At 41.3% G+C, this 15,898-nt stretch overlaps 1 protein-coding gene across 1 annotated transcript; it reads right to left on the reverse strand.

Annotated features, from left to right (window-relative positions):
- Positions 1-1,381: 1,381 nt before the first annotated feature.
- Positions 1,382-15,898, reverse strand: gfpt2 (glutamine-fructose-6-phosphate transaminase 2). Its single transcript, XM_070913102.1, has 19 exons — positions 15,810-15,898; positions 14,547-14,654; positions 13,695-13,802; positions 13,258-13,383; positions 12,331-12,389; positions 11,375-11,509; positions 10,297-10,358; positions 8,349-8,428; positions 5,992-6,109; positions 5,617-5,780; positions 5,260-5,355; positions 4,812-4,909; positions 4,456-4,576; positions 4,025-4,182; positions 3,679-3,793; positions 3,347-3,474; positions 2,998-3,165; positions 2,687-2,848; positions 1,382-1,547 (listed from the first exon to the last, which is right to left on the reverse strand). Exons 1-19 carry the CDS (start codon positions 15,814-15,816, stop codon positions 1,503-1,505), a joined length of 2,058 nt encoding a protein of 685 aa, XP_070769203.1. The 5' UTR covers positions 15,817-15,898; the 3' UTR covers positions 1,382-1,502.

The raw sequence follows: 15,898 nt of genomic DNA on the forward strand, positions 1-15,898 counted from the left end.
TTGTTCTAAATATTTTAATATTTTTGTTAACTGTCTTCTGTCATTTCTGTCTGCAATATATCTTATCTGAGGCATTGATGGACTGACTAATCATCATCTCATAAGGATGATAAATGAGACTAGACTGAATTAATGGCCATGCAGGCTCATACCACCTCTTGTTAAAAAAAAATTAATTAGAACTTCACCTGCAGCTGTTGTCCTCCTGTCATAGTAATATAGCATCCAACTGTTGTATTACTCACAAATACAAATACATGCAGGTAAGGAGAAATAAGGAAAAGCAACTGCACACTTTGAATAGAATACTTCATCTATTTATTGATTGATAGTGCCTGTTTATGTCTATAAAACAGTATAAGTACAGTATAAAATACAATCATAGTTAAAGATATAAATCACACCCTCTCTCAAGCCCCTATAGAATAAAAATCAGATAAATACAAAATATAATCATTATTGTAAACCCATACAAATGCTGACCGAAAAAAAAGTATTATAGAAAGTCACGGTACAGATATCATTTTTGCTGCATGAGTGCTCTTTAAATAATTATTATGTATGTCTATGGAAATGCTTCACCCTATGACAAGAATAAGTATAAAGAAAGTCTGGAAAAAATGGTTCATATTCTACCATGAAGTGACTTTGGAAAATGCAATTCAGAATAGACATACAATATATTTTAAATTAAAATGAAATAACAATAAAATGGAGCAGAAACATATAAAAAAAAAAATCAAGTAATTGTGTGAAAGATTGAGGAACTTCTTTCTGGTCGCGTCTGCTAAAAATATTGTAGTTATAGGTTAATGGTCCACCAAGCACAGTGATGGCATGAATGTGCAAAGAAATATAAAGAAATTGAGATTTTCATATTTCAGAGAACTGAGAGAAGACGTTTAGTTTAATTCCTACATATCCCATTATGCAAAGAGAAGTAAGAAGCCCTAAGAAATAAGAAATTCATAAAACAGGAATCACCTCATTCATGATTGTGTACATAAATAATGCACATTTGGTCCCCATATTGCACAACTGTAAACACTTCAATATACCATATCAATGCTTTTCTGCTAAGCCTGTTGTATGTGTTTTTGGCTCAACTCGAGATAAGACAAAAGGCACAGCATGTTGCTTTGGATGTGTGAATGTTGTTTTCATAGATCGTTCCGCGAGGCCTCAATGGCACTGGCACTTCCTCAGCAGTGTATTGATTTGGACTTCACATTTCTCTTTTTTTGAAAAAAAAAAAGTAATTGTACCATATCCCTCCCCAATTCATCTGTCACTTTCTCTCACTCTCTCTCACACCCTCATCTGTGCTCACACACATACACAGCCCCCCCCCCCCCCCCCAAACCATGCCACTCACTCACAGACACACACACACACACACACACACACACAAGCACACACAAACATACTGAACGTTCAATTGCACAATTGCATTGTAAATCTATGAGTCTCCTTTCTCCTCTCCTGTGCTTTGTGAACTGTTGTTATTCCACAGTCACAGACTTGGCCAAGTTTCTGGGAAAGTCAACCTGCAAAAAGAGAAAGCAGTTTGTTAGAGCAAATTAACTGTGATCAGGACTGTGGCTGTACTGTACATATTTTAACACGTCATGGACACCACGTCATCTTAGGGTGGGTGGTAGACACTGGTAGAGATGTGCCATATGTATTTCGGTTTAAGTGCTGTGTCACATAAAGTACATTTGCTTTATGTTAACTAAGAAACATACGCGTCCCTTTTACGCTAAAACAAACACACATTAACAAGCTAAGAACGGGTGCTACAGAGACAGGAGCAGCTCTCACAAAGTTGTAAAAAGAAAAACCACAATGTACACATTGATGTCTGAGTCACAGACCAGGTACTGTCCTTATGATAAGAAAAATTGTCCAAATTGGTGAGATGTCTTTTAAGGCAACGGTGAAAACACGAGAATAATAGCATGTAAATGCAAGTCTTTCAAACATTTCAAAGTGAAACACACGGCCCACATACACTTCCAGATACACATGAGGCTTTAGCAAGGGCAGCTTGGTAAGCTGGTCTCTTCAACCACTGTACAGTATGTTAATAATTTATTAACTGCAGGCAATAAATAGACTCCCAGAGTCTTGTGCTGCATGCTAATCAAATTCCATTGAAATGTTGAAACTAAACGTTGATATTCATAATAATTTTGAAATTAAAAACTGGTAGCTAGGAACACTTCATATATCTGAACTTCAGACATGTGCAAAAAGATTCAACGGAAAGCATTTGAATAGCAAATTGAGATGTTTTAGAATATATGTGCATTTTATCTCATATTCCTAATAAGGTTTGGATATAGACAACATTAATATTGTTATAACTTTCATATTTGATATTGATATGTGACAGTATTCACTGACCTTTTCAAAATCACATGATGAATAATTAAATTAATGTCCATCACAGTCAATCAAGTAGTGATATTGTGTTTAATAAAATGTAACAAATGACATTTGCAGTATTTAGAAATTAATTAAGTTATGAGCCACAATATCTCAAGATTGTGTCCTGATAAGATTACATAGGCAGACAATGACCCCATATTTACCTGTTTGTATTACTTCTGGGGCTCAGATCAGTAAAGAAATTAGCAGGCACAAAGTCTCACACATCTCCTTGAGGTTTTGGACTACTTACGTCATATCCTCTTAGGACGGCCAAGTGGAAGGACAGGAGCTGCAGGGGGATGACGCTGAGGATGCCCTGCAGACAGTCGACAGTGTGTGGCAGCTCAATGGTCTGGTAGGCATTCTTAGTCACCTCAGGGTCGTCCTGGCAACAAAGGATGATGGGCCGGCCCTGATGCAGAGAGAGTCACAAGCAAGAACATCAACATTAGTCAGTCAGTCAATTCATTGTGTAACATTTGTGTGAAAGTGCATGTGTCCAGGTGTGTGTTTCAGTGCCTGCAGGTCTATTACAGTAGGATGTGTTACTCCAGGACTTACCGATCTGGCAGTGACTTGCTGCAGAGCATTCTGGCACTTAGTGTAGCAGGCGTCTCTCATGATGATCATGATGACTGGCATGTCTTTGTCTATGAGTGCCAGAGGACCGTGCTTCAGCTCCCCGGCCAGGATGCCCTCTGAGTGCATGTAAGTGATCTCCTTGATTTTCTGAATCAGAATAATAAGAACAAAACTAGCTCAGTAAATCATCCTGGATAATAACATACAGCACAGCAGACATTACAACTTTACAACAAAATTTCATCGAATGTTTCTACTTTGTCTTCATATTTTATGTTATTTTTACAGGAGCCTTTTTTGACAGACTACTGTGTCATTCTCAACTCACCAGCGCCCCCTCTAGGCAGGTGGCGTAGTTGAAACCTCGGCCCATGACCAGAAGAGACCTCTGCTGATACAGTTCATTCGCGATGGCCTTGATCTTCTCATCCAGAGCCAACACCTTCTTTATCAGCTCTAGGAGAGTAGAATGTGGAGATGGAGGTATTATTGTAAGTAACAGTCAGGATATGAGTGCACATTTTTTATACAAAAGATTTTAGTTAGCTTGATTTGTCAGCGGTGGTTGAACACGGTTGGTAATCTGTCCGTCTAAAGATGCTGTGTGTTCATGTTGAGACCACAAAGGCTTTGTGTTTTACTGGTGTTTGTCACACTCACCGGGCAGCACCCTGAAGCCATTGATGATCTCCAGTCTTCTCTTCTGTAGGGAGATCTTGTCCTCACTCATCATCAGGCCAAACATGGTGAGGGCCAGGAACTGACTGGTGTAGGCCTGGATCACATACACAAGAAACACTCATACAAACCTGAGTTGTGCTGAACAGTGTGGCAAGAAGAGCCAATCTAGCAAATAACACAGTTCTGTGCTATCATGCAGCATTTAAAGAGATTCATTTAGTGAATACTGCTGTACAACTTATATTTAGTATGAAAAACTTGTTTATTTTGCATATTGCTGTTGCCAGACTTTGTAAACCTATGGGATGTACAGTATAAACTATACCTTGGTGCTAGCCACTCCTATCTCAGGCCCAGCATTGATGTGGACTCCACAGTCTGTTTCTCTGCAAATGGAGCTGCCCACAGTGTTGGTTATACCAACTGTCAGAGCGCCATGGTCCTTGCAGTAGCGTAATGCCATCAAGGTGTCTGCTGTCTCTCCTGAGGGAGAAGAGGGAATGAAAAGATATGCTTACAATGCAGAATTACAGCACAATAAGGCCACTGTTGGAGGAAAAAAAATAAAAAGATGACGATATTATGAACAGGTTTCACATAGGACCTGACTGTGAAGCAAGTTTCTCTTTAATGAGTTGTCTCAAATGAGAAATGAACAAATCCAACAAAACTAAACCAGTGGCCGCAGAAGACAAAAATATGAGCTCAGAGTGACTGTAAGGATGGGTCTTTGATGTTTTCGAGTGGTGTCTTCACCTGACTGGCTGATGAAGAAGCAAACGTCGTCTCTGAAAACAGGCGTGTTGCGGTCCAGGAAGTCGCTTGCCAGCTCCACCATGACAGGCAGCTCCGTCAGCTCCTCGAGGATCTGTCTGGTCTGAAAAAATTAGGGAAAACAAAAGCAGCAGTTTCACCATCATCATCATCATCATCATCATCATCACCACCGTACAAACAGTAATTTCACGTTTCGAACTTTACTTTTACTAATCATAGCTGTTTATCCCACAAAATGATCATCGTTATGCTTATCTCAGAATCAGAATCAGAATCAGAAATACTTCATTGATCCCTGGGGGGAAATTAGACGTCTCATTAATAGCTCTACTCACAGCCACTGCAGCGTGGAAGCTAGTGCCACAGCCAATCATGATTAGCCGCCTGCACCGTTTGATATCTTTCAGGTGGTCCTTCAGCCCACCGAGAACCACTGAGGAAATAGAAGAATAGAGTCGCATTAGTTAAATCAGTATGTTGTTGATTCACTGCATGTTTCAGTTCTTTATGGGAGAACATGATAGTCATCATTAATAGCCACTGCACACATTTTAAACAGATTTACTTGAGGCAGGTTAGTACTAGTATATTAGTACTAGAGAGGGCATTTAAATAAGAATAATAATAATAAGAGGAAGAAGGACACACAAACAAACAGCAGATCCTGTGTGCATAGCCTGAATTGGTCCCTGTTAATATTCATTGATTGAGTCAAGGGATCAGGGACCTGTCCAGGTGGCCCTCATATCCTTAAACCTTGCAGGTTGTAAGAAGACTGGTCACCTGTGTTGGAGTCGAAACAAATCCGTCCTCTCATAGTGTTGACTACTGATTCAGGCTGCTCAAAGATCTCCTTCTGCATGAAGGCATCGAAGTTACCTGCAATGGGAGGAGCATATATGTACATCAGATCATCTGGTCAATAATGCATCTGGTCAGCGCTGATGAGGCTGAAAAACTGACAACTGTATTATGTTTTCACTTTCAGCCAGCAGAGGGCGAGCTGGTATAAGTCTACAAACCAGACTTGATTGGTAGCACTACATGCACACAGTATGTTCTCAATGTATTCAGTAGGATTTGTTAACAGCTGTGTTGTTGGTGTTCTTTAAAACCTCTGGTCTCTTATATGTTTCTGACCTTTCATGATCTGTTGCAGCTCCATCTGTAGGGTCTGGATTGCCCTCACTGGGTCCTCACCAGCCTGCCGGTTCATCCTGTGGATGGAGAGTTTCCCGCCAGTCACCACGGCGACGTCATCATCCTCCATGTACAATACCTTGTTGGTGTGCTCAATGATGGCACTGCGGGTAGAGATCAGATGGATACATGTGGTGAACTGATGTTTACAAAGGGCACTAAACGTTCTCTTTAGATTATTTCTGCTCATACTTGATAGATATGGCAGAGAGAGACAGGAGAAGTTGGTGACATTAATGAAATGGCAAATAAGAATTCAATGATAAGGTCCCATATTGCATTCAGCGCAGAGCACACAGACAAGTGGTATCTCACCTGGCGTCAGAGGCAAAGTAATACTCCACAGTCCTGCCATCTCCCACCGAGTTGATGCCGTTGGAGCAGGCGGGACGGTTATGGCTGTTCTTCTCCTGGATTCCCTCCTTGAAGTGAGCTACAGGGTCAGAAGTCAGAGGTCAAGGGTCAGAGGTCGCACAGTGACTTTGAGTGAGTAAAACAATCAAGATGTGCTGATGGCTTGAATTCTTCCCCTCCACTTCCAGATGTAGTCAGGTCACAGCTGTGGAAATGGGTTTGTCATGTCGTGAAATTGTGATTTTATGATGAGATCAGACAACGTTTGAAGTGGAACATTCAACTGATAACAGCAGTTACCACAAGGTTATATCTATATCTATAACAGATTGTGATCATGAATGAACATCCATGTTGCTAGATGTAAACAAATGACATGAAACTGATGTGACTGGCTACTACCTGGTGGCAATATTCAGTGAATGTTATTTGTATTCAGATTTGTTTTCTTTTGCTGAATTAATGATCAGTTTACATTTCTGTCTGACACAGTCTTGATGTCATTGCTCATGGCGGGAAATTTGGCTTTAAAATCAAATTTTACAGGAAATACTAAAGATTTCAGAGGTTTTTGTTTGTTTAAACAACAAAGCACTTAAAAAGAAGAGGTGGGATTATAGCAATATTAGTTACTATATAAAATGTTATAAAAAGAGAGGGCCAAAGAAAATTGAAAATATTTTTTTCAACCATTAAAACAACACAACCTGCTTGGTTCCCTCCTACCCCCAAACTACTTCACTCTGCTTTGGACTTTGGACTGGTCTCCCTTCAGCCATTAAGAACCATCAATTTTATGTAACAGATAAAACAGTGGATACACAGTCCAACACACAGTAGAGACGAAGAAGCAACAACAAAACAAGCAGCTTGTAGCTAACAATAAATACTCATAATGTCAGATTCTTTCATTGAAACAATAGTATCTGAAAGACTACAAGAGAAACTCTATCTTAAACTCTGTCTCTATGGCTGGGAACTCTGTAAGAACCACATTCCTTGCAGGAAGTATCCAAATCAATTTCCAAAGGACCACTAGCCTCTAAAACTGAATCCCAAAATCCCTGGCAACACAAACGGTTTTCTAAGAAAGTTTTTTAACAGAATTATTACATAATAAATAACAGCACCACAAAACATCTTGTTTTATTTCTACAGTTAGCCAAGAGCATCACTTTGATTGAGTCAATGTGGATTTGTTACAATACAATAGTTAGAGGAATATTATAGTATTCCAGGGAGAAAGTAAAGAGAGAAAATGCTCCCTTTATGATATATGTTTCAAGGCTACTGTAAGGCTACGTTCTGCATATCTTGCTGTATCAGACACCGTTTTAACCGATAGCACATTTACTTATAACCCATGAAAAGAAAAATTCCATGAAAATATCAACAATGAATGTATCCCACTAAGTATACCTGTGTAGCCATGGCCTGATTTAGCTAAAAACGTCTGGGCCACAGAGCCCCATTGTTGTCCGCACCAGTCTGGGTGACATGTTCCTTCATTACGATAAACACGGGCACTGTAGTTTATTTTGAGTCAGCACCGTCCTGCTGCTGTAAATACTCACTAGCGCACCATATCAGTGGCCAAATATAGTCCTCAACAAATATTTACTCCTGTTTGAATTTGCTCAAAACTACAGTCCACCAGCTGTTTTAGGAAATGAAAGTATATATTCAAGACCCATTTTCAAGATTTACAACCTCAGTAGGAATGAACTGGCTTGGTGCTGAGAGGTGCAGACAGGTTGGGGAAGTCAGAAAGTGTTGAGAGATGGACTAATGCATTGTTGGGTTGGCTCTTGTCCTTTTAAGATGTGTTTAAAAGTGGTTTTAGAACATGTAAGAAATGTGATAACACACAAAGTGAACAGGGAAAAGAAATCACATTTGCTCTCACGTTTAAATTGATCATATTTGACATATTTTTTTCCACATAGCAAGATAATTCTTGAACAGTGAAGAAACAGTGCAGTATTTGATTAGGGTGGTCAGTTTGGTCCATTTTTGATTTCTTAATTTATTTTTTATACTTCTTTGTTGTGTCTAAGCAAGCAGCTTCAGAAGTCAAAGTCCCCGTCAGCAGCAACAAGATTATTTTAGTAGATTATTTTTAATGTGCTATCAAATTTAATATGCTAATGAATTATGGATACTCTCTCAGGTGTATAAATCTCATTTATCCAAACTTCGCGTATGCTGCTGTGAATGTGTGTACCTACAGCATGTCTGTGTGTGAGCGTGCATTTATGCAGAGATTTAGGGTGCAGTGTAAGCGGATAATGGCAGACAGAGAGGGGAACAGAGCTCACCACTGTTGTACTGGATGGGGATGTTTTCGGTCAACAGCTCATGCTCACTTCGCACACCAATGAGCAATGGACTTCCTCTCCTGCCGGGACAAGAATGAAGCAAGGAGGGAAAAGGAGAGGATTAGGCTTTGTAGACACACAACAATGTCAGATACACACACTCTCACGTGGTGCTTTGTGAATGTATGAATGTTGAGGTAACCTGACATCCTATCCTACTGTATTAATCCAAACAAAACAGAAGTTCCCTGGCGCTACTTATGATCTTTCCTCTCTTTTCCTCCATCTATTCATTTTTTCCTCCATGCACCACCTCAAATTCAGTCTGTCACATTAGTTTTACCTCATTTTTGTACAAAATCCTGAGGCTGAGTTTGTCCGTGTGCAGACAGAGGCTCAAACATCCTCCCACTTATTCCAAATCTCTTCAAAATGTTCTAATCTTGAACATTAGACAGGTAAACTGATCCGTTCGTTTACATCCGTCTAGGATTTGCTTACAGTTCCTGGACCGAGTCACTGCTTCCTCATTGGTTACTGATAACATGTGGGCTTCTCCTATTGGCTGTCGAGGCAGATATGGTGCAGCCAAATGTATATATGACAGGTGAGGGAGGAGGGTGTGAGGAGACCAACCTTAAAATAGATGAAACCTTCATACACTCATCTTGTGACCGCAGTGCAAACAGTACAAAACCTCTTCATGATGGAGCTAGCTAGTTTTATGACACAAACTCTTGAGAAACTGTGTCCAAAAGGCCTCTCCTTATTTCTTCTCTTTCTCTGTCTGGATCCCTCTTTTCTCTCTGCTTAGCCTTTCTCTGGGGCTCGACTACGCTGACGTAAGACCGCTGGTTGTTTTAAGGGGTGTGGGGCTTGAAAAGGGAGGCTTGCAAACAGAAACATGTGGTCGCTATCCAATACGATATTTACCCTGAGGGAGGGAGAGACGGGAAGAAAAGGATGTCATGAAAAGTAAGGAATAAGTGACAGGGTGGAGTAAAGAAAGAGAATGGAAGAACAACAGAGAGAAAGTAAAGAGAAGCTGAGAAGAGAGTAAAACCCTGCCCAGAGCTTGATCCTTGACGACGGGCGGTTGGTGACTAGCATCACTAGATAATTACAAACAGTCCTCCATCACTCCATCCTGGGAGACAATGCAATATGTGCTATATACTGATCTACTACTAAGCACACAATAGACAGATGAGAGTTTCCTGACTTCATCAGAAGGTGTGCCAAGAAGCAGCCTGGCCAACACTGGCACTGCTAGGAAACTTGTTTGCTAAAACCACAAGTAATGGTCCACTTATATCCTCCTCCTTTTCTCTCACTCCTGTGCTCCACCAATCTCCCTTTCCCCTGATCCATGACTGCTCACTGACCCAGGGAAGGTAGAAAGTGAAATAAAATGATGAGAATTGATTAACTGGGAGTGTTTGTGGCAGGAGCATTTCCCGGAGCTGAAACAGGAAACTCTCTAGTCTCTCCGTTAATGAGACACAGAGAGCGACGGCGTGTAGGGCCAGCAGCCCAGAGGCCAGAGGCCCAAGGGGGAGAGGGGAAACCTGAATTCAACCTCTGCTCTGCTCCCCTACTCTGCCTGGGTCTTACGATGCAGATAGGACTGACGCACGCAGGCGGACGGGAATTAACACACATTCACACTCACTTGAAAAACCGCACAGTTTCCTATTATCATAAGCAAAGCATGTTCCAGAGTCATAACATGTCACATGAAATGGATGTTAGCTGAGATAAGCCACGATGACTGAATCCAATGAGTCTCCTCAAATCATATTTGAGATTGCTTCATAGTGGTTATAGCAGGGATGACTCATCTCCAGTGAGTCTGGCTCACTGCACACATACTGGACTGAAATGTGAAGTGAAATGTCAGAGCAGTGTGTGTGTGTGTGTGTGTGTGTGAGTGTGAGCGCGTACAAACCTGGTGGACACAGCCTCTCCAGGGAAGTGACGGCTTTTAAACACCAGAGCGAAGGCTCCCTCCTGAGACAGAGAGAAGCAGAGGAAACACTCAGTTTACATTGGCCTGATGAAGGACTGAAATACACCAGTTTTGAAGTAGAAAATATAAAAATGTAAAGGTAGAGTTTGTCGTGTATTCCTGGAAAGTATGTAACCTTCAAGAGAAACATTTTCTGAACACAAACAAACGTCTTCTTCTTCTGGCCCTGTGGGGTTTGGCAGTTGTGGTGGGGGTGTGGGTGAGTGTTGGGAGGCAGTGGGGTAGAGGGGCGGGTTAAGAGAAATAAGACCTCTATTGTATAACATCAGCTGTGTTTCGAAAGCAGTGGCTGCAATGCTGCCTGTGGTGGTTAGAAGCAGAACTGGCTGGGAGTGTGTTTGTGTGTGGTGTTGAAAGCGGGGGGGATAAGCATGGAGAGGGAGGGGAGGCAGGGGGAGGCTGTCATGGTTGTGAGGCTGTTAGTGGGTCTAACTATCTGGTTCCCATTACTCCACAATCCAGAATGGCTGCTCCTCTGTTCTACTGAGGAGAGAGAACCCACTCCAACCAGAAGTGTGAAGCATGAAAGTCACACAGTGGAAAAAAGAGAGGCTTGCTCAATCTCACCTGAAAAAAAATCTGTTTCTACGAGTGATGATGTCACTTGTGATGCTGCTAGGGCGGTTACTATAGAGACTGTTTTTATGATGGTGTACAGATTTTTTAAGGACAGGAAATTTAAGCAGTTTCACACATTGCAGAATAAGCAAATTAGTGTTTGTGTGTGTGTGACTGGTCAATGACATATTTTATGATACTAAGCTACATGATGCTACCACTCATAGTTACCAGGAAGCTGGTTTTAAAATTTTCCATCTCTTAATGAGGAGCTGAAGTCACACTGGCAGAAGAAAGAAATAGAAGCGACCTCCTGACATCAAACAAAGATTAGCATGCTAACACTCCCTGCGCTGGTGTAAAACATTGTGTTTTTGGTGTGTTGGCATGGTAGTAGTCAGTGTTGTGAGCTATGTGTTGCTGTGTGTGAGCTACTCACCAGCTGCTGAATAACCCTCTCTACCAGGGTGGAGAAGGTGATGTTGTCACTCTCTCGGTTGTCGTAAACATATTTGATCAACTTCGGGATCACCTCCGTGTCCGTCTCTGACTCAAACTCATATCCTTTGGTGATCTGAGGAGGGTACGAGATACAGTTTATATTAATATTAACATAAACACACTGAGGATATATGCAAGGTCCAGCTGCAGCCGGTTTTTCACAACTTCCATCTATTTAATTCTAGTTGCTTCCCATCAAGTGCTTAAGGTTGGTGACAGTAAATTATGCTGTTAATTGTTACCATCGTATATTAAAAGAGTTTATTAAGTGCTGTAAACAGAAGCAGGGCTGTCCATCTCCATAACTTTCTGCATGTCGCTGTTTGTAAAAAACTACCTATTCAATTAAATGAAAATGCCCCTGACTGACCAAGAAAGCTCTTCAATATTTCATTTGCTAAAGTACACACTTAAGTTGCATGGGCCGATGAAGTAATGTAGTTTGAACAGACTTCATTGGTATTGAAAGTTTATTTCAGCTTTTAATATTACATTTTCTTCCTTTTCTTTGATTTCTTTTGATCTTATCTTATTAATTTGTTAAAGACTCTTGCAAATCCATTAATATGATTTTCTTTTAGTTGTTTTTAGGTCCTTTACTTGCAGTGGTTACCTATGCAGTGCACAGGCTGACTCAGCTGAATATACATAACAAATGATACAGCCAACTATTTCCATGTCTGTAAACAGAACGACGTGACATACATTGTCACACTATATAGTCTTTGAGGGATGTTACGATGCTAAAGAGACAATGACAGACGGCTTGCCGCTGAGCAGGATGAAACTGAAGCCCTGTGACAGTAAGACGAGCTCAAGCCTGAAGGGCCGGTCTGAGAATGGCACTGAACAGGATTCTACCTCTTTTGCTTTCAATTCCTGATGATGACTTACCAGGTACTTCTTCAGCTCTTTGTAGTTGGTGATGATGCCATTGTGGATGACGACAAACTCTGACAAAAGGCAGCGAGAGTCAACAGATTAGACAAAGGGGCTAAAAACTAGTCTTTGTGAAGTCGTAATAAGACCACTCGAGTGTTCTCTCCTGAACTCATTTGGATTCACACTTTAAATGGGTTTACATCTAAGAGCTATGACATCTGTCACTTTTATAGATCCTAACAATGGTATGTTAAATGCATGGTATGGCAGAGTGTTGTTATTCAAAGAATTTGGAACAATGTAAGTGGATTCAGTGCAACGAAGATAGCACGCATACAGTATTACCTGAATGACGGGTTAGAGCAGGACAGGGAAAGCAGCCAAATATACAACCAAAAGGGTTACACACAAGCAAGGTGATAAGTTATCATATGTGATAACCAAGAAATAATAGGCCTATACCATAATATACTAATACACCACATTATAATACAAATATAAGTTTCTTCTTTCTCGGTGATATGGACTCTCACACTTTGGACTTTAATGAGCATGCATACCTTAGTGTGAAGCCAAGGTACATTATTGACACACCTATGTGTCTAACTCGGCACTCCAATAACAAAGAGGTGGGTGTATATTCAGTTGGAATAAAGGGCGTGTGAGCGTGGGTCAAATAAAGGTTTATGGCATCTTAACATTTGACTTAAATGCTCTGACAAGATGTATAGGTTACTGCATAGGTGTTGTAACCGGATGATAATGAAGTGATTCAAGACAGACCATAAAATTAAGCTACTGTGTCTCACTGAGACCTTGAAACAGCCATTAATATTCCTATAGTATGTTTTGCATTGATCTATAGTTGGTTGAGCATGGGTGTTAAATGCCCTTTTATACTGTACTGTATATGTGAGCATGCATGAAAGCCCATATTACCGTTATCCTTGTCCGAGCGATGAGGGTGGCTGTTGACAGCGCTCGGCTCTCCGTGCGTGGCCCAGCGAGTGTGAGCGAGGCCAAAGTGTGTGAACAGCTCCTCGTCCAGGTCCAGTGAGTCTTTCTCTGAACAAGCAAATACACAACAGCGATCCCTTTACTGACATGAGCAGACTGCAGGGAATTTTAAAGACAGAAAAATGCAGCACACAATGTTCAATGAAGGCGGGGCATAGAGCTTCTGATTGTATGAGCATTTCTTCAAAATGAAGTAAAAAAAAAAAAACCCTGCAAGATTATGATTTTGAAATAACCCTGACCAACATACATGGAGGACAATATATGTAAATTGAAATACTGAGCAACAAACATTATAAACTAAGTTTTACATGAAAAAACGATCCTAAGAAATATGAATCAAATGTGCATAAACCTACTGTATAGCTCCTCATCCAGAGCCTTGACCTTCCCCTTCTTCTTGATCAAGGAGATGGTGTTGCTGTTGACGTCAGTGGTGGACTTGTTTGGGCCATCCACAGCGATACCTACAAACAGACAGGAGGGGAATGAAATAGATGCTTTTATAGTGAAGTAAGAAAGGCACACAGATTCAAAGTCTTCCATATATTAGCGATGAGAGGTCAGAGTCAACTTCATCATGAACGGGCAGATGAAAAGGTTATTTGAGATGATCTAAGTAGTGACCCGGGATTTAATATGTTAGTATCTGAGGTATTAGTTATTGTGTGTGTGAGTGTGTGTGTGTAGGACACAGTGTTTAACAGCCATGAAAGGACCTCTTAGTTGTGTGGCTTCATCCTGGTCAAATAGGATGAATAAACACAAAGTGTTAGTGGATGTGTGTGTGCGGGTGTGTGTGTGAACATTATTAAACAACCAGGTGTTCTCAGTCAGACATCACTGCAGCTTCTTTAGGTGAAGTGGTAAAAGTGTGCCTAATAATCACGATTTGCATTTACATTAAATGTCAAGGATCACATGTGTAGTAGGAAGCAATTCAAAGGACGAGGGTGTGCTCGTGCCCTTACATCACCAATTTGACTGTCAGTTTAACATAATTCATGTGTGTGTGTGTTTCAGGGCCAACAGTGATTCAACTCCAAATTATTACATTTCTGGTGAATTGTTCTTAATGCTATGAATGTTGCTATTTATTAAGGACATGACACGCAGGTGCTGCCAAGGAGTACTATAAGCTTTTGTGCATGCTGTGTGTGTGTGTGTGTGTGTGTGTGTGTGTGGCAACGCTGTGACGCCAAGTGTCTTACCTGCTGAATCGTACCCTCTGTATTCCAGCCTCTGCAGTCCCTTCACCAGCGTCTCAAATATCTCCTTTCTGGTGCGAGGCACTCGGTAATTCAGGTAAGCAAAGATCCCTTTTAGAGAGGGAGAAAGACAAACAGGACGTGAATCCTCTGAGATGCTCAAACATTGTCAGGCAGAGTTTACACAACTGCAAAGAGCTCAGTGGCATCATTTGATGTATTATGTTATCAGAATTTGATATAGGATTAATCTATATGGAGGAACAAACTGCAGCTAATAGATGACATTAATATCCACATCCCGGTTGATAAACATCAGTGAGGTCAACTCCAACTTTTAAGTTGTATTATTTTTATCATCTATAATCTTCACCCAACACTAATAAGCTGAGCAAGGACAAGAACTCACAACAGGCTGGAGGAGAAACCAGAAACCAGAACCAGAAATTCATTTTATTTCATGAGTTAGTCAAGCTGCTGCATCTTTATATTAGATTAAAATAAATGTGTATACAGTATGAGGCTGCTGGGTATGTTGTCCATATATGCCTGCCTGTCTGTGTTTGTGTGTTTGTGTGTGTGTGTGTGTGTGTAGGAATGTTCCGGGCAGCTCCGCTCCCGCAGGCACACAGCTGGCCATTGACGGACGCACATTGCGCGCAGTGTTGGAGCGGCCAGGTAGGCAGGCTGCTGTAAACTCCCACAGCCTTGGCCTCTTCCTTGAAGACACGAGGAGCGGCCGAGGTGCTGTTAAAGATTTACTTTCGGCTGTAAACGTCCCTGTTCGAGAGTGCGGCATATGGGGCTGTCAAAAGGTGAGATATCCGTTGATGGTCCGACTTTGAGGCGGGTGGGCAATGAACGCAAGATAATAGCTTGCTTGGACTCGCGTCAACCCTTTGACAGTAGCTGGTACGACTCGCCTGTCCTGCTGTCTACAGCCAGTGAGTGAGAAACACTGACACGTAGCAGTTGTGTTAAAAACTTCAGGAATCCACACAGATCAAGAAACCGAGACATTTATCCAACTGCTGCACTTCAGAATTCATATTTCCATTACCACCAAAACTCCAATAAGACCGGAATAACTACATGAGACCGGTGTTGTGACACGGTAACTTTGTGTCCCTTAGGTTACACGCATGACATCGGTATTAAAGCACTGCGCACTGCAGGAACAAGCGTTAAGGCAGTTTGAGTGCGTTATACGCGCGATTCCTTCCAACAAGTTAAAAAAAAAATCAACTCGACCAAAAGCAAACTTACCACACATAGCTCAAGCTTTACCGTCGTTGCTGGATACCTTTCTGTGAGAAAACGACTTGTAGTTTCCCGGTTGGAGTGATGCTTCTGCC

The sequence above is a fragment of the Enoplosus armatus genome, chromosome 10, assembly GCF_043641665.1.
Source record: "Enoplosus armatus isolate fEnoArm2 chromosome 10, fEnoArm2.hap1, whole genome shotgun sequence".
NCBI lineage: Eukaryota > Metazoa > Chordata > Actinopteri > Centrarchiformes > Enoplosidae > Enoplosus > Enoplosus armatus.